This window comes from Mustelus asterias, chromosome 9, assembly GCF_964213995.1.
Source record: "Mustelus asterias chromosome 9, sMusAst1.hap1.1, whole genome shotgun sequence".
Lineage (NCBI taxonomy): Eukaryota > Metazoa > Chordata > Chondrichthyes > Carcharhiniformes > Triakidae > Mustelus > Mustelus asterias.
Window position 1 is genome coordinate 16,991,812 of NC_135809.1, and position 25,101 is coordinate 17,016,912.

General features: G+C 43.0%; 1 protein-coding gene across 1 annotated transcript; it reads left to right on the forward strand.

The window, feature by feature from the left end:
* Window positions 1-1,054: 1,054 nt before the first annotated feature.
* On the forward strand, window positions 1,055-23,288 carry LOC144499080 (calcium-activated potassium channel subunit beta-4-like). Its single transcript, XM_078221143.1, has 3 exons — window positions 1,055-1,390; window positions 20,098-20,225; window positions 23,120-23,288. The coding sequence occupies exons 1-3, from the start codon at window positions 1,055-1,057 to the stop codon at window positions 23,286-23,288; spliced, it is 633 nt and encodes a 210-aa protein (XP_078077269.1).
* Window positions 23,289-25,101: the final 1,813 nt, after the last annotated feature.

The window sequence follows — 25,101 nt, forward strand, 5'->3', positions numbered from 1 at the left end:
GATCCGATTAGTTATTGTAGTGAGGGAGATGGAATCAGGGAAATGTGGTGGAAAATTCTACATGGAGGAGGTAAATACCTTTAGTTTTAGCCCCCGGAATGACTCACTCCTTGTTCAGGAAGAGTTATTTTGAGGGTCTTCTGCTTAACAAGCCTTTGACACCAACTGTAGCATCCACATTCAAAAAATATGCATTTTAATCCACTCATCATTTACATTAACACCAACAATACTATCCACATGGACAAAAGTATGTATTTTAATCTGCTCAATATATCATTTACATTAACACCAACAAAACTGTCCACATGGACAAAAATATGTATTTTTAATCTACTCAATATATCATTTTACATTAACAATGATGTACTCAAACTCTTAACTTGGCTTTTAGAATTCAATTCTATGCGAGTTAAATTTATTTTACAGTTTAACGAGTGCTTTGGCAGCTTGTAACGGACAGTGCGACGATCTTAGTACCTATTCCATTTCCAGGATTAAACATCATGTTCCTGGGACTCTCTCACAAGCCGGAGCTCCCCCGGGGGAGTGATGGGGGCTTTATAATGGTGTTTCTCTTGTCAAAGCAAGGCCAATCCATAAATGCCATCTGCCTCTGGAGGGAGGGGGAATAATTACTATGGAGACACTCCTACCGCCTGGCACCCAATCTGGGAGAGAGAGTGACGGCTTCAGCCATGGTACTTACCCGAGCAGGTGGTAAACAGCAGTCACTTTGGAGCTGCCGTGTGCTATTTCTATCTAAGAAGCTTACCTAATCCAGATGTAGAGGCAGCCTTTCAACCGCTTCGGATCCCCGGGAAGGCAAGCCGCACGCAGAAGCTGCAGTTTACACAAGGAAGAGGAAAATGTGGCTCTTTCCTCTGCGGGAGCGAATAAGTTGTTCAATACTTGATTATCGGGGCTGAAGTGTGTACCTGTCAGGAAGTTTTCCAAGGTACTCGTTGGGGGGGGGGCGGGGGGGGGGAAGCCTGCACTATAACAGTCGGATGTATTAAGACGCTCCTTTCTCAATCCCTCGGACCCTGAGCTCATGGCGAAGACCAGGGTCACTTATGAGTATTCCGAAGCCGAGGATAAAAGCATTAGACTCGGGTTCTTCCTCATCGTCTCCGGAATCGTCTCCCTCTTCATCCTGGGATTCTGCTGGTTAAACCCCACGCTGAACAACATGCAGTGCAAGGCTGCGAACTGCACCGTGGTGTCGTTGCGGCAGATCGGGGAGATGTCTGAGTGCACTTTCACGTGTGGGGCAGATTGCAAAGGGACGTCTCTCTATCCCTGTCTCCAGATCTTTGTCAATAATTCCCAAACTTACAGCAAAGCGCTGCTCCATTATGACGAACAGCAACTCATTCTAAACCCCAAGGTAAAGTGAGCTGTGACATAGATTAAAGAGGGTTTGAAATAGACCTGAAGACATTTAAGAGCAGTATATTTAACCACATTGTATACATTGTTCTTGGAGTTGTCTTTAAGTTACATTTTCTTATATAGCAATGGGCACATCTTTAACCACATTATAAATTGTACTGTAATTTTGTCTTCAAATTATATTTTGTTATATAGATAAGGGCACAGTTTCTCATTTGTAACCACGTTATAAATTGTACTGTAACTTTGTCTTTAAGTTATACTTTCTTAGATAGCAAAGGGCACAGTTTCTCATTTGTAACCACATTATAAAGTGTACTTTAACTTTAATTCCAGACATCAAATCTAAATCTTATTTGGGAATTTATACATGTAGAATCTGTAATTTATTAACTGCAACTGTTATGCTACACAAGTGTCCCATCATGTCAGTGGTGCCTTGCTGGCAATACTCTGACCTCCCGAGTCAAATCCCACTGGAGAGAGATTTGACATCTCAATTAACACTCAATGTGCAACAGTACTGAGGAAGTGCTGCACTGTTGGAGTTGCTCTTTTCTGGATGAGGTTTAAACCAAGCCCCCCCCCCCCCCCCCCCCCCCTCAGGTGGGAATAAAAGATTCAACAGCAATATACAAAGAAGAGTGATCTCCCCTGATGTTCTGATAGCTTTATCAATCAACCAATATCACTAAAACAGAATTATCTGGTTAAAATGTGGCTGCCTACTTTACAGTAGTACTTTATTGATTTGTAATGGAGTTTGCGGGGCGGGTGGCGCACGGGTGTGTGGTGTCCTGACAGGCACAATATCAATGCAAGTTGTTTTTTCAGTAGAGTTTAGGTCTTGTCTGATTAACAGCAAATGCAACAATGTATACTGCGGCCTAAAGATGGCTCCTGGTTTTATTGAGCAGTGAACCTTTCAGAAGGAATGTTGCACCTTTTAAAATCTGTGTCCAGTTTGGGTTACGTAGGTCAGCCCTCTGAGAAATCTAATCATGGACTCCAGAGTGCATTTTATTGATGGGGATATTTGATGCATGAATTCCGTGCAATGATCCAATATTCCTTAAGCACAAAGCCACTTCATTAAAATAAGTTAATCATCAACTCTGTGGGTTTTTTTGTGAACTTAATCACAACATGCTAAAAAGTGCCATAGGGCCATTCATTTAATAAATTGGAGGCAAACCTATTGATTCTGTGCAATCAGTTACCTTTTGTGTCATTTCTGTACCCAAATGGTGGTATTCAAAGACTTGTACGATTGTCCTGTATTGTGTTCTTTGAAATGCTGCTTGTTGCACCAAAAAGTAACCTACAAAAGTTTCATTAGTATCGATGCACATTTAGTTTGAATCCATTCGATGGTGACTTTTCATTTTGGGGACAGTGCAGAATGTCCAGACATGCATAAACAGAACATGTGTTGTCCATAAAAATATCTAGTTGCAATTAAATAAAAGTTATGACCCGTCACATGAAAGCTGACCTTGCCTGAGCCCTATTGTTCAGTTGAGAGAGAATCTGCACAAATGTGAAATAAAATGGCACAGACAAGAATACTGAAATAATTGTACCCTTATAATTAGCCTTCCTTGTGTGCTTTGAAGAGACCGAATTGCCAGTGTTCTTGCTCCTATTCAATATACAGTACACTGGATGGTTTTACGTAATGGGGGTTCCAGATAAGGACAAGATTGGAGTTTATTGAGATACCATTGAGATCAAATATCCTGCTGACACTTGCTCTGTAAGTTCACATCATGAAGTATAGGCATTTCAGTGAAATATCGGAAGGTGGACAATGTTAATAGAACTGTACTCCTGCATGCATGTCTTTTGAAACATTAGAGGAAATGTTGCATCCATCAATGAAAGATAAGATGAGCAGTTTGGGTCTGCCTCCAAACGACAGTATGGTGTTGCAAGTTTCTGTTATCCTGAATGGGTGAGAGTATTCAACATTCAGAGAAAAGAATCATAGAAATCCTACAGTTCTCACATCGGAAAATGAATCTGACAGCAGGAGAGAGGTTGAGATTGACCAGATTCATAGAACAGCCATTAAAAATGGCATCTATCGAGATTCCCGGTACCTGAGCACATTTGGTGGTATATTGAAGGAATGCTACATTGCTATATGTATTGTCCTACTTATGAAGCATTAATCCAAGGTCTGCTCTGCTAGTTCCTATTGTTCATTTGGATGTTAATGCCCAAAGTTACTGTCCAAAGAAGAGTGTTCTCCTGACCATTGTCACCATAAGCTAACTAATCAGACATCCAATTGTTGTTTGTACAGTCTTACAGTTACTAAATCAATTATAGACGGGATGGTTAAATGGGAAGATATGTGACAGATGGAATTTAATCGTGAAAAGTGAGGTGATGCATTTTGGAAGGAGTAAATTGACAAGGAAGTATTCAATGAATGGCATGACACTAGGACCTTGGTGTGTTTGTCCACATATCTCTGAAGACAGAAGGGCAAGTTAGTAGAGTGGTGAAAAAGGCATGTGGGACACTTGCCCTTACCAATCGAGGCATAGATTACAAAAGCAGGGAAGTCATGTTGGAGTTGTATAGAACTTTAGTGAGGCCACAGCTAGAGTACTGTGTGCAGTTCAGATTGTTGAAAGGATGCGTTTGCACTGGAGGGGTGCAGATGAGATTCACCAGGATGCTGTCTGGGATGGAAGATATTGTTAGATAAGGCTGGAGTAGAGAAGACTGAGGGGTGACCTGATCAAGGTGTACAAGACTGAGGGGCATGGACAGAATGGATAAGGAGCACCTATTCCCCTTAGTTGAAGGGTCAGTCACGAGGGGACATAATCTCAAGGTGAAGGGCAAGTGGTTTAGGGAGGATGAGAGGAAACTCGTTTTTTACCCAGAGGGTGGTGATGGTCTGGAATGTGCTGCCTGGGAGGGTGGTAGAGGTGGGTTGCCACACATCCTTTAAAAAGTATCTGGATGAGCGCTTGGCCCATTCAAAGCTATGAGGTGGGAGATCAGGTGTTTCTCACAGGGTGCAGACTCTGAGTCGAAGGGCCTCTTCTGCACTGTCTGATTCTATGATTCCATATTTGTGTAACTGCAGGCACCCCAGTTGTGTGTGAAGCACTTTGGAAGATTTGAAATGTGATAATGTGTATAAAAACTAAAGATACTGGGGGGAATTCTCCTGTCCCGTCTGCCATGGGAATTATAGCGGGCTGGGGAGCGGACTATACAAATGTCCATTCACCTCGGGTGGGATTCTCTGGTTTTGGGGTGAGCGTGGTCAGAGAATCCCATCCACTATATTTTAAGCCGGTATTTTTTGTAATGTTTGTGTAGCTTTACAGTTTTAAAAAAATGAAAATTCTAAGTTACAGGTTTAATTAAAATTTGCAATATTTATATTCGCCTCACCCAATATTGAATTTCTTCAGGTCTGGAGAAGCAAATTTATGATTTTTATTTTCCCTGTCTGGTTATGCTAAATAAATTTCTTGTTCTGTCACATTGTCCTGGTGATAGATTCGCTCCTAACATAATCAGCATGTAGCAAAAGAAAAACTGCCCAAGCAATCATATTTGTTAGTAGAAGACTAACTTGATTTTAATTCAGACTGATTAAATGAACAATTATCTCCCCTGACAACCCCACAAACGTACTATCAACATCACTACGATCAGAGAAAATGGCACAGTGGTCAGCACTACTGCTTCACAGCACCAGGGACCTGGGTTCGATTCCCAGCTTGGGTGACTGTCTGTGTGGTGTTTACACATTCTCCCCATGTCTGCATGGGTTTCCTCCAGGTGCTCTGGTTTCCTCCCACTGTCCAAAGATGTGCTGGTTAGGTGCATTGGCCATGCTAAATTCTCCCTCGGTGTACCCGAACAGGTGCCGGAGTGTGGCGACTAGGGGATTTTCACAGTTACTTCATTGCAGTGTTAAGCCTGCTTGTGACTCATAAATAAACGTTAAACTTTAACTTTATCCTATGACTCAAGACCGTTCCTGTTTGATTTTTTTACTGGTACATGGAAAGTTTGATTAGCAGTGGAGGATGCCAATGGATATTTGTTATGAAATGTCTGAAATCCAGTTAAGAGGCTTCATCAGCCCTGCAGGCTTTTTTTTGGAAGAGGAAATACTTAATCTGTGAAAATTGATTTGGTTAAGTAAAAATATTGTGACGCAGCCCAATTTGAACTGCGGGTTTTGCAGCCCAGCCTCATTTCATTGTCACTTCTTCTTGTACATACTCATCCCATCTCTACCCTCTTCTCACCTTGATTTGATTTTGATTTGATTTGATTTATTATTGTCACGTATTAGTATACAGTGAAAAGTATTGTTTTTTGTGCGTTGTACAGACAAAGTATACCATTCATAGAGAAGGAAAGGAGAGAGTGCAGAATGTAGTGTTACAGTCATAGTTAGGGTTTAGAGAAAGATCAACTTAATGCAAGGTAGATCCATTCAAAAGTCTGATGGCAGCAGGAAAGAAGCTGTTCTTAAGTCAGTTGGTATGTGACCTCAGACTTTTGTATCTTTTTCTCGACGGAAGGAAGTGGAAGAGAGAATGGCCAGGGTGCGTGGGATCCTTAATTATGCTGGCTGCTTTGCCGACCTTTTTTTTCAACCCTCCTTTTTTCTTCCTTTCGGACCCTTTTTTCCCTTTCTGTGTTCTCTTTAGAATGGGAACATTTCATTTAGCACAGAAGCAATGCCAAAACAAGATGGTCAAATGTGCTGAATCTTCTTGTTAGCTGTTTGAGATTGTAATCAACTGTTCTAAACCTCTAGCTCCTGTTCTTGCTGGGGAAGCCCTAATGCCAGCCTGTCAGTCTCTAATTCATTTAGGATAAGATGTCTTTGAATATTCAAAGGGTGGGTGAAGTGTTAATTAACTCACTGGTTAAATTAACTTCAGCAGAAAACAAAAGGTACACTTGGAGAAATGTAAGTGGATGTAAAAGGCCCGAGTATACGATACCAATAACTTTGAAAGTAAAACAGAGGAGGTAACTCAGTAATAATTAGGCAAGAGCAGATAAATTGCTATTAATGGCGTTTACTCTGGATCATCTTCCTCCAGGGTAGTTTTCTGTTAAAGTGCTAGTTGGCTCTTCAATAAAGCTCTTCAATGAGGCAGAGATTGAGTGAAGATTATTCTCCCTTTATTTAAATCTTTCATTATGGAGTTACTTAAGGATACATTGAAGTGAAGTGTTATTTAGGCATGCAGCCAAAGATGGTACATAATTGGGGAAATGGCTAGGAGAAGGAAGAGACAATGTGGAGCCAAGTAATGGAGCAGGAGTGATTAACAAACTTAGTTTCTTGGTGGCAGCCTCTTATGGTCCTTTAGAAGACTGCGATAGTTCAGATTTTCTAGAATGCAGTCAGCCCTGGACCAGCTGATTTTCATCAGAGACTAATTTTACAAGGCAAGGTTCAAGCCGGGGCTAGGGCCCTTTATTTGGACATGCAAAAAGGCCTGATGTATGCAGTGGTCTTGGAAACACCTCTTTTTGCTTTTACCAATATGATGGGCTTACATGCTATCCATCATATTTCATGCTTTAGTGATCGATCTATAAAACTGGCACCGCACCAACTAATTTCAAGGCTGAGGTATCCATCTCTACCTGCTAACCTTGGATGAATGGTGAAGCATTCTATAATATCAGGATTTTTCTCTTAATTCAAGATTTGACTTTTTTGGGATAACTTAACGTACCACACATTAACAGATGCCACCATTCCAGAATGGAGAGAGTCCTTCAATTTGATTTGATTTATTATTGTCACATGTATTAGTATACAGTGAAAAGTATTGTTTCTTGCCTGCTAAATAGGAAAAGCATACCGTACGTAGGGAAGGAAAGGAGAAAGTGCAGAATGTAGGGTGTAGAGAAAGATCAACTTAGTGCGAGGTAGATCTATTCAAAAGTTTGACATCAGCAGGGAAGAAGCTGTTCTTGAGCCAGTTGGTATGTGATCTCAGACTTTTGTATCTTTCTCCCGATGAAAGAAGGTGAAAGTATGTCCAGGGTGCATGGGTCCTTGATTATGCTGGCTGCTTTTCCGAGGCAGCAGGAAGTGTAGACAGACCTCAGGCTTAATGTTTATTATTGAGACTTGCATGCAATAAACTGCCAGCACTTGTATAAGGTGGGCCTTAACGAAAATTGATTGGAAAACAGCTTGCTTCATTGCTTTGCTGTGTGAAATGGCTTTCACCACTTGATTTCAGAGACTTAAAAACTGCGTTTCACGTTAACCAGATTTTCTTTCAGTCAAAATATCCTTGCTCAGGAAGGATTTAAAAACGAGGATGAGAGTTTTCATTTTAATACCAAAATGTTGCTTGACTGGGAGCCAGTAGGTCAGCGAGCACAGGCGTGAGAGAGAATCAAGACTTGCTATGAGTTAATATACCAGCAGCAGATTTTTGGATTGACCTGAGTTATCAGACCAGACAGAAATGCATTGGGATAATCAAATCCAGAAGTAATGAAGGTCTGACTGAGGGTTTTGGCAATAGATTAGTTGAGACAGGGTCGAAGTCGGGAGATGTTATGGAGGTTGAAGAGGAGGTCTCAGTATGAATGAGCTTGGAAGCTCGTTACAGGGTCAAATGTGACACCAAGATTGCAAATCGATTGGCTCAATGGAGTCGGAACTGAAGAATGGGATTTGGAGTGGAGACTGGAAGCAATGGCTATAGTCTTCCCAGTATCTAATTGGAGGAAATTTCTACTCATCCAGTATTGGATGTCTGTCTGATAATTTAGTAAAGTGGAGGAGTCAGTGGTGGTGAGGTAGAGCTGGGTGTAGATGTGAAAATTAACACTCTGCTTTTGTCACTATGTTACTCTGTGCCACTACCTTACCCTGTGCTTACATGTCCCATCTTGGCTTTCAGATAACCTTCTTAACCATGGCGATAAGACTGCTCTGATCATATGACATGGCAGTCATTGTGCATTATTGCTCATCCCCCTTGGTGGTTCCATCTTTTTCTACCATCTAACTCTGTGCCACCAGTCCAGCATGATTCACTTCTACCTCTCCTCTCATGGTTGCATTTCCTTTGTCCAAATCATGTCGGACCCAGAGTTCCACTCTTGGTCTCTTTTTCACCTTTTTCTGAATGATGACTTTATCTGTGGAAATGGGAGTCGCCTTTCATGGTTGAACCACTTCTTGAGTCCTCAGCCACACTCCTTGATCATCTGTGTTGTCCTGTGTAGCTGATGAGAATTTTCTTTAATTCAGCATCAGCAAGACCCATTCTGCTCAGCCTCTGCCAATGTACTCAGTATTGTCCTACTCCTTACACCTCATTCAGAGTGAGCACAGAGGTGTGTGCTGCCTGATTATCCCCTTCATATTATATTTCCCAACCCTCAGCTAGGGGTCCTACCTCACCCCTCATCCCCCAATATTGCTGAAACCCTTACTTTGTGTTTTTGTTATTCCGACGCTCTCTCCTTGCCAGAGTCCTGGGTTCAATCCCTCACAAGATGCAGTTCACCTAAAGCTGCACCATTCCTGTTTTTCTCCTGTTCTTAAGACCCATTCCTCTCTTGTCATTTGCCTTTTTTAAAAAACCATTATCGCTCCCTATTCCCCGCTGCATCAGTTTTCAAATGGCTGTCCAAATCTACAAACCCTCTCTTCCATTAGCTTCAACTCTTTTATGACACAACGCTGGGTGGGAGGGCGAGCTGTGAGGAGGATGAAGAGATGCTTCAGTGTGATTTGGACAGGCTGAGTGAGTGGGCAAATGCATGGCAGATGCAGTATAATGTGGATAAATGTGAGATTATCCATTTTGGCAGCAAAACAGGAAGGCAGATTATTATCCAGCTGTAGCTTGAGAGAGGGGACAGTGCAATAAAACTTGGGTGCCCTTGTACACCAGTCGCTGAAGATAAGCATGCAGGTGCAGCAGGCATTGAAGAAGGCAAATGGTATGTTGGCCTTCATAGTGAAAGGATTCGAGTACAGGAGCAGGGATGTCTTGCTGCAATTATACAGGGCCTTGATGAGACCACACTTGGAATATTGTGTGCAGATTTGATCTCCTGATCTGAGAAAGGAAGTTCTTGCTATGAAGGGACTGCAGTGAATGTTCACCAGACCAATTCCTATGATGTGGGATTGACATATGAGGAGAGATTGAAGCAGTTAGGATTATGTTCACCTGGGTTTAGAAAAATAAGGGGGAATCTCATAGAAACCTATAAAATTCTAACAGGACTAGACGGGAAGGATGGTCCTGATGACGGGGAACCAGAGGTCATAGTCTGAGGATACGGGGTGAACCATTTATGACAGAGATGAGGAGAAATCTCTTCACCCAGAAGTGGTGAGTAGTGAAGTACTTTGTGATGTCTTGTTGCCTGTGTAAATTATTCTGCGAAGGGGCACGTTAAAAATTTCTCTGCTGAATGATATGCTCATCATTATTTATTTTGTGATTAAAGAAAATTGTGCTCGTTGATGACATTTTGTCCTGGTTTGTAAAATTTGGCAGCTGTGCGGGGGGTGTTTCGATCCCCATAGAGACCAACAACTTTTCAAAAGAGAAATTCAAACTTCCAGTTAATGGCTGAAAGCATAACACGCAGTCCAAATTAGTGACAGACAGCATGGTTTTGTAAGAGGGAGGTCGTGCCTTACAAATTTGGTGGAGTTTTTTGAGGAAGTGACAAAAACGGTTGATGAAGGAAGGGCCGTGGATGTCGTCTATATGGATTTCAGTAAGGCATTTGACAAAGTCCCACATGGCAGGTTGGTTAAGAAGGTTAAGGCTCATGGGATACAAGGAGAAGTGGCTCGATGGGTGGAGAACTGGCTTGGCCATAGGAGACAGAGGGTAGTGGTCGAAGGGTCTTTTTCCGGCTGCAGGTCTGTGACCAGTGGTGTTCCGCAGGGCTCTGTACTGGGACCTCTGCTATTTGTGATATATATAAATGATTTGGAAGAAGGTGTAACTGGTGTAATCAGCAAGTTTGCGGATGACACAAAGATGGCTGGAATTGCGGATAGCGAAGAGCATTGTCGGGCAATACAGCAGGATATAGATAGGCTGGAAAATTGGGCGGAGAGGTGGCAGATGGAATTTAATCCGGATAAATGCGAAGTGATGCATTTTGGAAGAAATAATGGAGGGAGGAGTTATACAATAAATGGCAGAGTCATCAGGAGTATAGAAACACAGAGGGACCTAGGTGTGCAAGTCCACAAATCCTTGAAGGTGGCAACACAGGTGGAGAAGGTGGTGAAGAAGGCATATGGTATGCTTGCCTTTATAGGACGGGGTATAGAGTATAAAAGCTGGAGTCTGATGATGCAGCTGTATAGAACGCTGGTTAGGCCGCATTTGGAGTACTGCGTCCAGTTCTGGTCGCCGCACTACCAGAAGGACGTGGAGGCATTGGAGAGAGTGCAGAGAAGGTTTACCAGGATGTTGCCTGGTATGGAGGGTCTTAGCTATGAGGAGAGATTGGGTAGACTGGGGTTGTTCTCCTTGGAAAGACGGAGAATGAGGGGAGATCTAATAGAGGTATACAAGATTATGAAGGGTATAGATAGGGTGAACGGTGGGAGGCTTTTTCCCAGGTCGGAGGTGACGATCACGAGGGGTCACGGGCTCAAGCTGAGAGGGGCGAAGTATAACTCAGACATCAGAGGGACGTTTTTTACACAGAGGGTGGTGGGGGCCTGGAATGCGCTGCCAAGTAGGGTGGTGGAGGCAGGCACGCTGACATCGTTTAAGACTTACCTGGATAGTCACATGAGCAGCCTGGGAATGGAGGGATACAAACGATTGGTCTAGTTGGACCAAGGAGCGGCACAGGCTTGGAGGGCCGAAGGGCCTGTTTCCTGTGCTGTACTGTTCTTTGTTCTTTGTTCTTTGATAGTTTAGATGTTCTCAGCCAGAAGCCTAAAGGGATGAGATGTCCCTGGCACGTATATACTCATAATTACTGGGCCAAGCATTGAGTGAGTTATCAAGGTTGGACTGGTTGTGGGAAATATAAAATCTATGCCAGTGCAGATTGATTGAGTTTGTCGACATTAAGAGGATGTGTTGGAAATTTTGAATAGCATCAAGGTAGATAAGTCGCCGGGACCGGATGGGACGTACCCCAGGTTACTGTGGGAGGCGAGGGAAGGGATTGCAGAGCCTCTGGCAATGATCTTTGTGTCATCGATGGAGACGGGAGAGGTTCCGGAGGATTGGAGGATTGCGGATGTGGTTCCTATATTCAAGAAAGGGAATAGGGATAGCCCAGGAAATTACCGACCGGTGAGTCTAACCTCAGTGGTTGGTAAGTTGATGGAGAAGATCCTGAGGGACAGGATTTATGAACATTTAGAGAAGTTTAGTATGCTCAAAAGTAGTCAGCACAGCTTTGTCAAAGGCAAATCGTGCCTTACGAGCCTGGTAGAGTTCTTTGAAAATGTGACTAAACACGTTGACGAAGGAAAAGCGGTAGATGTGGTTTACATGGACTTCAGCAAGGCGTTCGATAAGGTCCCTCATGCAAGACTTCTCGAGAAAGTGAGAGGGCATGGGATCCAAGGGGCTGTTGCCTTGTGGATCCAGAACTGGCTTGCCTGCAGAAGGCAGAGAGTGGTTGTAGATGGGTCTTTTTCTGAATAGAGGTCGGTCACCAGTGGAGTGCCCCAGGGATCTGTTCTGGGACCCTTGCTGTTTGTCATTTTCATAAATGACCTGGATGAGGAAGTGGAGGGATAGATAGAGTTTGGTAAGTTTGCCGACGACACGAAGGTTGGTGGTGTTGTGGATAGTTTGGAGGGATGTTAGAAGCTGCAGCGTGACATAGATAGGATGCAAGACTGGGTGGAGAAGTGGCAGATGGACTTCAACCCGGATAAATGTGTAGTGGTACATTTTGGCAGGTCAAATGGGATGAAGGAGTATAATATCAAGGCTAAGACTCTTAGCAGTGTAGAGGATCAGAAGGACCTTGGGGTCGCAGGTAGAGGAGGTGGTTAAGAAGGCGTATGGTGTGTCGGCCTTCATCAATCGAGGGATTGAGTTTAGGAGTCGGGAGATAATGATGCAGCTTTATAAGACCCTCGTCAGACCCCACTTAGAGTACTGTGCTCAGTTCTGGTCTCCTCATTACAGGAAGGATGTAGAAATTATTGAAAGGGTGCAGAGAAGATTTACAAGGATGTTGCCTGGATTGGGTGGCATGCCTTATGAGGATAGGTTGAGGGAGCTCGGTCTTTTCTCCTTGGAGAGACGAAGGATGAGAGGTGACCTGATAGAGGTGTACAAGATGTTGAGAGGTATAGATCGGGTGGATTCTCAGAGGCTTTTTCCCAGGGCTGAAATGGCTGCCAAGAGAGGACACAGGTTTAAGGTGCTGGGGAGTAGGTACAGAGGAGATGTCAGGGGTAAGTTTTTCACTCAGAGGGTGGTGGGTGAGTGGAATCGGCTGCCGTCAATGGTGGTGGAGGCAAACTCGAAAGGGTCTTTTAAGAGACTTCTGGATGAGTACATGGGACTTAATAGGATTGAGGGTTATAGGAAAGCCTATATATAGGCCTAGGTAGGTGGGGACATGACCGGCGCAACTTGTGGGCCGAAGGGCCTGTTTGTGCTGTAGTTTTTCTATGTTCTATGTTCTATGTATGTTCAGCGAGTTTGGGGCAATTTGTTTGCTTGGTTCTTAACATATGTTGCTCTTGATCTTGCATGATTAATGCTAGGGTTGAGTGTCTTTAAGACAGAGATAGATGGGTTCTTGATTAATAAGGGGATCAGGAGATATGGGGAAAAGGCAAGAGAATGGGGATGAGAAAAATATCAGCCATGATTGAATGGCAGAGCAGACTCGATGGGCTGAGTGGCCTAATTCTGCTCCTATGTCTTATGGTCTTATGGTTGGATGTAACCCCCCACGCCCCGACGCTAATATCCCTTTCCCTTTTGCAAATCAAACACTCTCTTTCCTTTTCAGTCATGTTCGTTCAATTCCCTTAATGTTATCATCAATTATATTCTGAAATCAGCAGTTTTTCAATCAGTCAGTGGGACGCTGCAGTCAGCAAAAGTTGGAGCTCCCTGGAATGCGTATTTCTGTTTTAGACGTTTTCCTCCAGCCTCTATCTATCATTGCAGAGAGCCAGGGGTTTATGCTAAAAGCATGCTTTTGGTTGGACTGACTGTCATGGTTTTTGCTGATGAGCTCTGAAATAAGCAGTTACTAATTGTGTCGAGGTGATGGGTGAAAAGTTTGACACTTTGCAGCCAAGTTAAATGGAGATGAATTCTCCTTGGCACCTGACAATCGGATCTGATCACCAGTAGTCCAGTGGAGTTGGGCATGTTATCAGGCCATGTTACAAATCTGGCGGCTGATCTCACACTTGCTTAAAACTACAGTGTAAACTTGTTAAATTTTCCTAAACACTTAAACATAAATTTCAGATATGGTACATTTTTGGAGGCCGATATAGCTTGAGAAACCCACGTTGCTTACAGAGAGTGATGGGTGGCACAGTGGTTAGCGCTGCTGCCTCACAGCGCCAGCGACCTGGGTTTGATTCCCGGCCTCGGGTCACTGTGCGGAGTCTGCACGTTTTCCCCGTGTCTGCGTGGGTTTCCTCCGGGTGCTCCAATTTCCTCCTACAGTCCAAAGATGTGCGGGTTAGGTGGATTGGCCATGCTAAATTGACCCTTAGTGTCAGGGGAACTAGCTAGGGTAAATATGTGGGGTTACAGGGATAGGGTCTGGGTGAGATTGTGGTCGGTCCAGACTCGATGGGCCGAACGGTCTACTTCTGCGCTGTAGGATTCTATGGGTTTCATTATCTTGGTAAATCACAGTAATCTTTCCTGATGGAGTGAAACTGATAGCATTTGAAGCTTTTCATTTGATTAGTGAGCAGCGTATTTTACATACAAAAGATGCAGTTGTGAATTTTTGTAGCATTTTCAGAAACTACAGCATTACTGTAGTAATGACCTACATTTCTTGAAAATCCCCACAAATGCTTCAGGAAGAACTGCAGTTACAATTGCATCCAGTTCAAAGGGTTGGTTTCCATTCACAGAAGCATTATGGTAGTGATATTTTTCAAGATATTCCACAAAAGAAATAACGAACCATCGTAATGAAGCCAATTTTTTTTTTTACCGCTTCCAATCAGCTGAAAGCACAGGATATTTCAAAGTTATGGGCTGTGACAACATCCTGGCAATAGTACTGGAGATGTGCTCCAGAATTAATTGTGCCCTTAGCCAAGCTGTTCCAGTACAACACTGGCATCTACTCAGCAATGTGGAGAACTGCCCAGATATGTCCTGTCCACAAAAATATGGTGAAGAAGCCAACAAGAGGGAAAAACCTGCCCCATCTTGTCCTTACCAATCTATCTGTCACCAATGCATCTATCCATGATAGCTTTGTAGGAGTAAACCTACACCATCCTTGTGGAGACAAAGACTGCCTTCATATTGAGGGTACCTTCCTTCTTGTGGTTGTATGGCACTAATGCTGTGCTAAATGGGATAGGTTTTGTACAGATTGAGAAATTCCAAGACTGGGCAACTGTGAAGCATTGGGGGGTCATTTACGGCAGGATTGTACTCGGCTACAATCTGTAACCTCATGGCCTGGCATATCCCCCACTCCACCATTGCTACCAAGCCAAGGAATCAACCCTGGTTCAAAGAAGAGACCAGGACAGAGCATGAGCAGCACCAGACATGCATTAAAAGGAGTTGCCAACCATCTGAAGTTACAACACTTGCATGCCAGACTGAGAAAGCGTCATGGAATAGCCAGAACTAAACAATTCCACACCTACTGGATCAGATTTGAGCTCTGAAATCCTGCCACATCTAATTGTGAATGGTGGTGGACAATGAAACCACTCACTGGAGGAGGGGGCTACACAAATATCCCCATCCTCAATGATGAGGGAGCCCAGCACGTTAGTGAAAAAAACCAGGCTGAAGCATATGTAATAATCTTCAGCCAGAAGTACCAAGTGGGATATCCATCTCTGCCTCCTGCTGAGATCCCCAGCGTCACAGATGGCAGTCTTCAGGCTATTCAATTCCCAACATGTGATACCAAGAAACAGCTGAAGGCACCCACCATTCACAATGACTCAGATACTGAAGCAGACCATGTCCAAATGCAGCAGGACCTGGACAGTATCCAGGCTTGGGGTGACAAGTGACACTTGTGTCATATAAGTGCCAGGCAATGACCACCTCCAGCAAGAGAGAATCTAATCACTGCCCTTTGATATTCAATGGCATGACCATCACTGAGTTCCCCCAACAACATCCTGGGGGTTACGACTGACCAGAAGTGAACTGGGCTAGCCATATATCTACTGTGGTTACAAGAGCAAGTCAGAGCCTGTGAATTCTGCATTGAGTAACTTCCCATCTGACTCCTCAAAGTCTGTCCACCATCTCTATAAGGCACAATTCAGAAGTGCGATGGAATACTCTCCACTTGCCTGAGTGAGAGCAGCTCCAACGACACCCAAGAAGCTTGACACCAGCGTGAACCAGCTCATTTTGACTGGCACATAATCCACCACGTTCAACATTCACTCCTTCCACCAATGACGCACAGCGGCAGCAGTGTCTACTATTTACCAGAGGCACTGCAGCAACTTCCAAACCTGCAACCTCTGCCACCTGAAAGGGCAAGGGCAGCGGATGCAAGGAGACATCATCGTCTGTAAGTTCTCCTCCAAGCCCCACACTTCCTCTTCCCCACCACCCCCGACTGGGAATTGTATTGCTGTTCCTAAACTATCACTTAATCAGAATCATTGAACTCCCTTCCCAATGTCAGTGTGGGTCCACCTAATATCAGTATGGGTGCACCTATACCGTGTAAATTGCAGTGGTTCACTACCACCTTCTTGAGGGCAATTAGGGAGGGGCACAAAATGCAGACCTTGCCAGCAATGCCCAGGTCCTATGAAAGAACAAGTTTTTAAAACACTAGAACCTATTAAAATGACAGTGATATATAGCATACTGTTAAAATTAGACAGTATTCAAAAAGTGATTACCCTTCAAAATTGTCACTACAATTGTATCTAAATGATTAATTTGAAGCTTCTTGCTAACAAATCCATAAAAATACTTTTTGATCTTCCAGATCATTACCTTTTTAACAGTAATTATGGCTCTTCCAATTTCATAACGCCATTTTATGAAGGCAAAACAATTACTTCAAAACAAATGCACAATATTACCGGAGAAGACTCGAATAAAGCAGTCAATGACAGCATGAAGGATTGAAAAGAATCCAGAAGTTGTTGACCCTTTCAAGGGCAGGAGTCCGCAATCTTTTTTAGACAAAGTTGTCTAAAATAAATTCTATTGGGAACCACAAGATGAAAATTTGGCATACCGAAACCAAACACTTGCCAAATCGTTAAGTGCTCAAAAATGCATAATTTGCATACTTGGTAAGGAAAACGCATATTGAATTCCTGTGAATTTAAAATAAATTATCTTTGAATTATCACATTTTTAACTTGGTGTTTTGACAGTAAAATAGCCCTTAATGCAAACTTGAACTTAAGATGCATAAAATAGACATTTTTGTAGCTATTGATCCTTGCGATTTATAAAAAAAATTCTAATACGCATTTAGAACAATTAATTATCTCTAGTAATATAGGTCACAACCATAAAATTTATCCTTGAACCAAAGCCATTATCTACAAGCATGGTGAAGCTATACCACTCAAAAGAGGGTTTGTTTAGAGAGTGATGGGCCTTTTTTGTTCAAGTAATGACTTGAAGTTGTTAAGTACAATTTGATGATTTAGCTTTTTATCTCCACAATAAAGCAATGCTCTTACTCTTTTTTTGATGCTTTTTCATGTTAATGTAATCCAATTGGAAAATTGTTCAGAGTCACATGTGACCCTGGAGCCATAAGTTGCTGATTCCCCCTCCAGGGCATCCAACACAAACCAGTCTCGCCTAACTGTCACCCTCTGATTGCAGCCAAGTGTGGTAACTACGTTAGTCAACCGAACATGTTTGCACTCGATGTTCACCCTACTGGTTGTCTGACAAGATTGCAACCAAATAGTATATTTGACTTTTTGAATCTCTCTCCTTTTTGTCCCAGACAAGATTAAACTCGGCAGAGATCGACAGTTACATTCTCTGGTCTTAATGTCAAGTATCAGGTCATTCATTGCATTTCGTCATGAACAAACACACACCAACCCCAGGTTAGTAGTATCACCATAGCCCCAATAAAAATGGACACAGCTCCAGTAATAAAGCCGGAGGGAACAGGGATGATCCACTTGGAGGAAAAGGCCATGGGGAGAGATATGAATCGCAAATTCATTCCCTTGCTTTGGTTGAGTGCAGCGCTGGGGACCCGGGTTCGATTCCCGGCTTGGGTCACTGTCTGTGTGGGTTTTGCACGTTCTCCAGGGTCTCCTCTGGGTGCTCCGGTTTCCTCCCACAGTCCGAAAGACGTGCTGGTTAGGTCATTGGCCGTGCTAAATTCTCCCTCAATGTACGCAAACAAGTGCCAGAGTGTGGCGACTAGGGGATTTTCACAGTAACTTCATTGCAGTATTAATGTAAGCCTACTTGTGACACTAATAAATAAAAATTAAAAAAGGCAATTTTTGCACATGTCACCGCTGTTATCCAATTTTAGCACGCACATTTGTTTCAGCTGCTGTCGAAAACATTTAGAAGAGGCACATCTGAAGAAAGTACAAATATTTATTGCTAGTTCTCAGACAGTGCTTTCCCTGGCAGCCTCTGTTAATCACAATGAAACAAGGTCAAAAGCAATGTTAAGAACTGCCAACATTTGATATACAAAGGATTTACCTGTGTTACAGTGAAGTTTTAAATTCTTGCTTTGAATCTATAGCTGCAAGTGGTATTGTGTCCCTTACCTTTGGGAGGGGCAATGGACTGATCTAGAAACCTTGCAAATCCATGTGATCGGTCGAGAGATGAAATCTAAGAGTTGGTTACATCACTGAAGTTGCGTGGTGCAGGTGGGCTGTTCAGTTGCTGCATGTGGTGATATGGTTACCATCAGCCTATGTAATGGGGCTTCTGAACCAGAGAGCTGGACCGGCAATGGCAGCAGCATAAAGAGTCAGGACGCAAATCCCTGGTTCAAAGGGGTAGGGATATGAGGAAAAGCTGGGAAAATCTGGGCTTCTTGGCTTGAAGGGACAATATCTGAGAAGGGAGCTTTCAGATTTATTTCAGTTAAGGGAATGGAATTTGGACTATTACTTTGAAGTAACTTACGGCAACAAGACGAGAGGACATGGGTTCAAACTAGTAAAATAAAAAAATAGGACTATTAATCATTATAAAATTGATCGACAAATGGAAGAACTTCCAGATAGTGATAAAGGGGAAAATCTAATAATGATTTTTCTGGATGAATGAATTAAGCTGGTCTGAATGATCTGCCTGATCCATAAATGTGATTGGCCGTTCAAGTTGCTATAAATTCAGTGTGCAGGCTCTTGTGCTGAGAGGTGATCTTATTGAAAGATTCTGATGGGGCTTGCCAGGGTAGATAATGAACGGATGTTTCCTCATGGGTGAATCTGGAATTTGGGGAAGTCAAAAGAGAAGGGATCTTACATTTAAGATGGCGATGAGGAGGAATTTCTTCTCTCTGAGGCTCACCAGTCTTTGGAACTCTCTGCCTCAGATGTCAGCGGTGGCTGGGTCAATAAATTTATTCAAGGCCAAGTTGAACAGACTTGTGATTGTCAAGGGAATTGCGGATTATGATAAGTCAGACAAGCAAATGGCTCAAGTCCACGATCAGATCAGCCATGATCTTATTGAATGGAAGATTAGGCTCAGTGAGCTGAATGGCCTCCTCCTCCTCCTGTAACAATACACTTTTACAGACTTCATTAGAAACACACAAACTGTTTACTGTACAGAAGCCAGCAGCCCACATCACTGTCCCAGTCCCGGGATGTCTTCGGCCTAAGAGAGGACTCCACCCTCTAGGGTCATTACCCACTCTCATCCCAATTGATCCCCCAAGCTAGGGGACTCTCCCTCTGTTACCAAAAGGGAAAATACTGGAAAATCTCAGCAGGTCTGGCAGCATCTGTAAGGAGAGAAAAGAGCTGATGTTTCGAGTCCAGATGACCCTTTCTGTGTTGCCCTTAAAGGGACAATCCCACACCTCCTCTTTCTTATGACTGCCAAATTCTGCAGTCCATAGACTGCTCTTAAAAAGAAATGACGTGGGTGCACATTCTTCGTCCAGACTGAAAACCAAAAGTTAAGGAGACCCCTCTCTGTGAGTTATCTGTTGATGCTTCCTTTCCTTTTTCCAAACCTACTGGATTCTAACACAGGACACCAAGGTAGACTTGGTCTATTGTCTTTAGAGGTGCTTGCTACATATTAAACTTTGCATCCTATATTCCTATTGATTCCACAGTTTGGGTCATGCATGTGGGGTAAAGATGCAGGAGATGTGTCTGGGTGACAGGACTACACTTAAGTGTTTGAGTCAGGCCAACAAAGAATACTGTAGCAAACGAGTCGAATTTACTGCTAATGTTTTATTTAGAACTTTCTTCATGTGATTCTTGGTGAAAGCCCAACATAATGATGCATTTCTCATTTTATACAGTGTTCCTATATTCCTCCTTGTGAGAGAGACAATCAGAAAAACTCAGAAAACGTTATGAGTTGGCATGATTACTGGAAGGAAGAAATAGGCTCCCAGACTTTTATATGCTACATTAATCGACAGCGAAGGTAAGACTGAGAAGATTCACTGAGTGCGATACAGAAATAAAGTTTTATGATTAAAGCACGTTGTATTTAATGCTGAATGACAGATTTATTAATAGGATGTTAGTTGTATGTGACTTCTGTGTTTGACTTGAACGTTACAAATGCTGTGGAGTAGATTTTTGTCTTTACTGCTTCAAGTGTTGAGCCTTGTCTGGATAAAGCACAAAGGAAAATTTTGTGATGCAGTTAGCTCGCCAGTAACTGAACCCACCCAAGGTTTCTTGCATTCAAATTAGTGCAAGAAAAATCACTTGGCTTTGAGCAGGTTGTCTGATTTGCCATAGAATCCCTACAGTGCAGAAGGAGGCCATTCAGCCCACTGAGTTTGCACCGACCACAATCCCACCCAGCCCCTATTCTCGTAAAGCCACATATTCACCCTGCCAATCTCCCTGACACTAGGGTCAATTTAACATGGCCAGTCAACCTAACCCGCACATCTTTGGACTGCGGAGGAAACCCATGCAGACACAGGGAGAATGTGTGAACTCCCCACAGACATGACCCAAGGCCGGAATTGAACATGGGTCCTTGGTGCTGTGAGGCAGCAGTGCTAACCATTGTGCCACCGTACCGTCACTGCCAGATGTTCCTGTCTAAGCTTAACCCAGCTGATGCTTAATGCCCTTGTGGTAAACATGGAAATCTACCTTACAAAAACTTGCATATACATTGCACCTTTAACGTAGCAAAAAAATCCCAAAGCACCTCACAGGACGTTATCAAAATCACATTAGGGCAAATGACCAAAAGATTGGTCAAAAAAGTAGGCTTTAAAGGCCATGTTAAAGGAAGGATGAGACCACCCTAATAATTTTATTATAATTAATTAATCTGCTGATATGGCTAATTAAACTAGCGTTCACATTGCTTTTCAATTTCAGTTCAAATCAAGTGGACAAGAACATAGAACATAGAACATTACAGCGCAGAACAGGCCCTTCGGCCCACGATGTTGCACCGACCAGTTAAAAAAAAAACTGTGACCCTCCAACCTAAACCAATTTCTTTTCGTCCATGAACCTATCTACGGATCTCTTAAACGCCCCCAAACTAGGCGCATTTACTACTGATGCTGGCAGGGCATTCCAATCCCTCACCACCCTCTGGGTAAAGAACCTACCCCTGACATCGGTTCTATAACTACCCCCCCTCAATTTAAAGCCATGCCCCCTCGTGCTGGATTTCTCCATCAGAGGAAAAAGGCTATCACTATCCACCCTATCTAAACCTCTAATCATCTTATATGTTTCAATAAGATCCCCTCTTAGCCGCCGCCTTTCCAGCGAAAACAATCCCAAATCCCTCAGCCTCTCCTCATAGGATCTCCCCTCCATACCAGGCAACATCCTGGTAAACCTCCTCTGCACCCTCTCCAAAGCCTCCACATCCTTCCTGTAATGTGGGGACCAGAACTGCACACAGTACTCCAAGTGCGGCCGCACCAGAGTTGTGTACAGTTGCAACATAACGCTACGACTCCTAAATTCAATCCCCCTACCAATAAACGCCAAGACACCATATGCCTTCTTAACAACCTTATCTACTTGATTCCCAACTTTCAGGGATCTATGCACACATACACCTAGATCCCTCTGCTCCTCCACACTATTCAAAGTCCTCCCGTTAGCCCTATACTCAACACATCTGTTATTCCTACCAAAGTGAATTACCTCACACTTCTCCGCATTAAACTCCATCCGCCACCTCTCGGTGGGGAAATGGATCTAGAGAGAACAGTGAATGGGTACAATTGCTCTTTATGTATAAAAGATTAAGGCTACAAGGGAGAAATATTGTCTTATGGTGGTGCATAGGAAATATCTCTTGAACTTAAGGAGGCGCTTATGATGAACCCACCAGAGAGGGTGGTGCGACAATTAGAAATACACCTTCAGTTTTTGAGGATGGTCACTTATTTTAAAATCCCTCCGTGGCCTTGCCCCACTACCTCAGATATCTACATCCCTCCCATCCAATTACAATTGGGCAACTATTGATGGCTGTGCTTTCAGTTGCCTAGGCGTCCAGCTCTGGAAATCCCCACCTGTGCCCCCCATGCCTCGCCATCCTGTTTTCCTCCTTTAAGATGTCCTTAAAAGCTACCTCTTTGAGCAAGCTTTTGGTCATCTGACCTAATATCTCCTGATGTGACTCAGTGTCATACCTTGTTTTATAATGCTTCTGTGAGTAGCTTGGGACATTTATGTCCTTTAGCTGCGCTGCAGAATATAAAACTGACGTTGTATAAAGTGATCCCTTGATTTGTTTCAATTCCTAGAAACTTTGCAAAGATGGCAGCCCTGATCAGGAGATGAGTAACTGAGACTAAATTACTGAGAGTTTCAAAGAAAACTCTTTGGCTAGACATTTAAAAGGGATATGTTGCCATGAATAATTGAACTTGGGACCTCCCCACGCATTATTATTTGACTTTAATGTTATCAAGCTGCACAGTGGTTAACATTGCTGCCTCACAGCGCCAAGGACCCAGGTTCGATTCCCGACTTGGGTCTGTGCGGAATTTGCATGTTCCCCCCATGTCTGCGTGGGTTTCCTCCAAGTTCTCTGGTTTCCTCCCACAATCTGAAAGACGTGCTGGCTAAGTGCATAAGCCATGTTAAATTCCCCCTCAGTGTACCTGAACATGCGCCGGAGTGTGGTGAATGGGGGATTTTCACCGTAACTTCATTGTTAATGTAGGCCTACTTATAACACTAATAAATAAATGTTAAAACTTCAAAAAAAATGCAGCAGTTTGCTTGCCTGATGGTTAAATTGTTGAAGTGTTAAATTGTATACTCTTTATTCAGGGAGGGTATTGCTCACTAAGGCCCTGTTTGGACTTTTTCTAGACCCGATGATGTGCTTTTGAAGCGTGCCCATGATGAAAATGTTCTTTTGCACTGTGTACTCTGGCCTCTCCTTACTCTTCTGGTGGGTGTCCTGATCGTGCTTTTGACCATTTGTGGGAAGAGTCTGGCTGTTCGAGCAGAAGCACTGCAGAAAATGAAGTACTCCTAGCGAGGAGGCTGATGAGAAGTGGCAATCAGGCAGCCTTCCAGTCGGGAAATAATCAACCGTGCATTCAAAGGCAAATCCTTATCGGCAAAGACCTGAAATTATCTTATGCAAGTATAGATCTACAAAGTTTAGTATGATTTAAGCTGCTGGGAAGACTGAAGGCTTGATGATTGATTGTAAATGCTTGTGATTTGGCATGAAGATTCCATTACATTATTGCTGAGAGAGGGGTGGGTGAAAGCAGTAGATCGAACCTACCTTCCCTTCAATTAATTTTCAGTTCAGATATCCGTGTTCCCAGAATATGTTGTGAACTAACTGCAACCCCACTTCTTTGTTAACCCTAGTTAAATGAAAGCTCCCGAAATCTTTGCTATTGATAACTATTTTTTAAAAGAAAATCTGTACTTTGTAATGATGTAAAGATGAAATTGTTAATGAATGGGTTTTAAAAATAAAGTGATATGTGAATACTGGGAATTTAGTCCAATCATTCTTCTGGCAAGTAATCTAAGAACCTTCGTTCTGACAAAGAACAGGACGCATAATCTTTTGTGTCGAAATACTTCATGGATTGACATAGCTCAGAAGGAAGTAGTTTGGCCCATTGTCACTGTGTTGGGCTATTGAAAGAGCTAACTGGTTAGTCCAACTCCCATTCTCTCCCACACTCCATCCCCCATGCAAATTATTACACTTCCAAGTGTTTGCCCAATTTCCTTTTAGAAAGTTATTATTGAACCTGTTTGTAACTGCAGACTGTGCATTGCATTTCAGATCATCGTAATTTCCTGCGTACATTCTTTTTCTCCTGAAACACCTGGTTCTTTTGCCAGTTATTGCCACTTGGCTCTGTATGAAGTGCCTAAATTACGGCATCAATAGATACTCGTGTGCTGCAATTAACATACAGGTGTGATGAAGTATGAATGATTAAGATTTGCATAATAGCACAATAGCAAAATTTGAAAACCTCCTCTGCCAAGAACATGCGATCAAATGCGTAGCAAGGGAAAATAATTTTATTTCGTTTGCTGCAACTGACTAGTTGGTATTGGAATATCACGGTACAGTTAGTCATTCTTGCAGTAGAAACCTTGGCTCCAATTCAAAGGGTTCATTTTAAATCATTGCAGTGACGGAAGTTGGCTACCTTTTTCAGGCATGTTTCACTCGTTTTTAAGGCAAACTGCCACATCTATTTTTGAGGTGGTGGAATATTTTCCTGCACTTCAGTGCTTGAGTTGTACCACCAAACCATTTTCCCCAAAGCTATAATCGGTGTCCATTGAAAAATCAATACATATGAATGGGTGGCACAGTGGTTAGCACTGCTGCCTCACAGCGCCAGGGACCCGGGTTCGATTCCCAACTTGGGTCACTGTCTGTGCGGAGTCTGCATGTTCTCCCCGTGTCTGCGTGAGTTTCCTCCAGGTGCTCCAGTTTCCTCCAACAGCCTGAAAGACGTGCCTCAGTGTAAATTCTCCCTTGGTGTACCCGAACAGGTGCTGGAGTGTGGTGACTAGGGGATTTTCACAGTAACTTCACTGCTGTGTTAATGTAAACGCACTTGTGACACTAATAAATAAGCTTTAGTGTCACAAATAGACTTACATTAACATTGCAATGAAGTTGCGGTGAAAATCCCCTAGTTGTCACACTCTGGCGCCTGAGAATGAGAAATGCTAAAGCTAAATATTTTCTGAAAGGCTCATTATCAACCCTTGAAAGTTGAGTGAAGCTTTATCTTTTTAAAAGTGCTCTGACAGGAAGAAGATTGAGTTTAAAATGCTGTGCCCAATTTTTTTTTAGC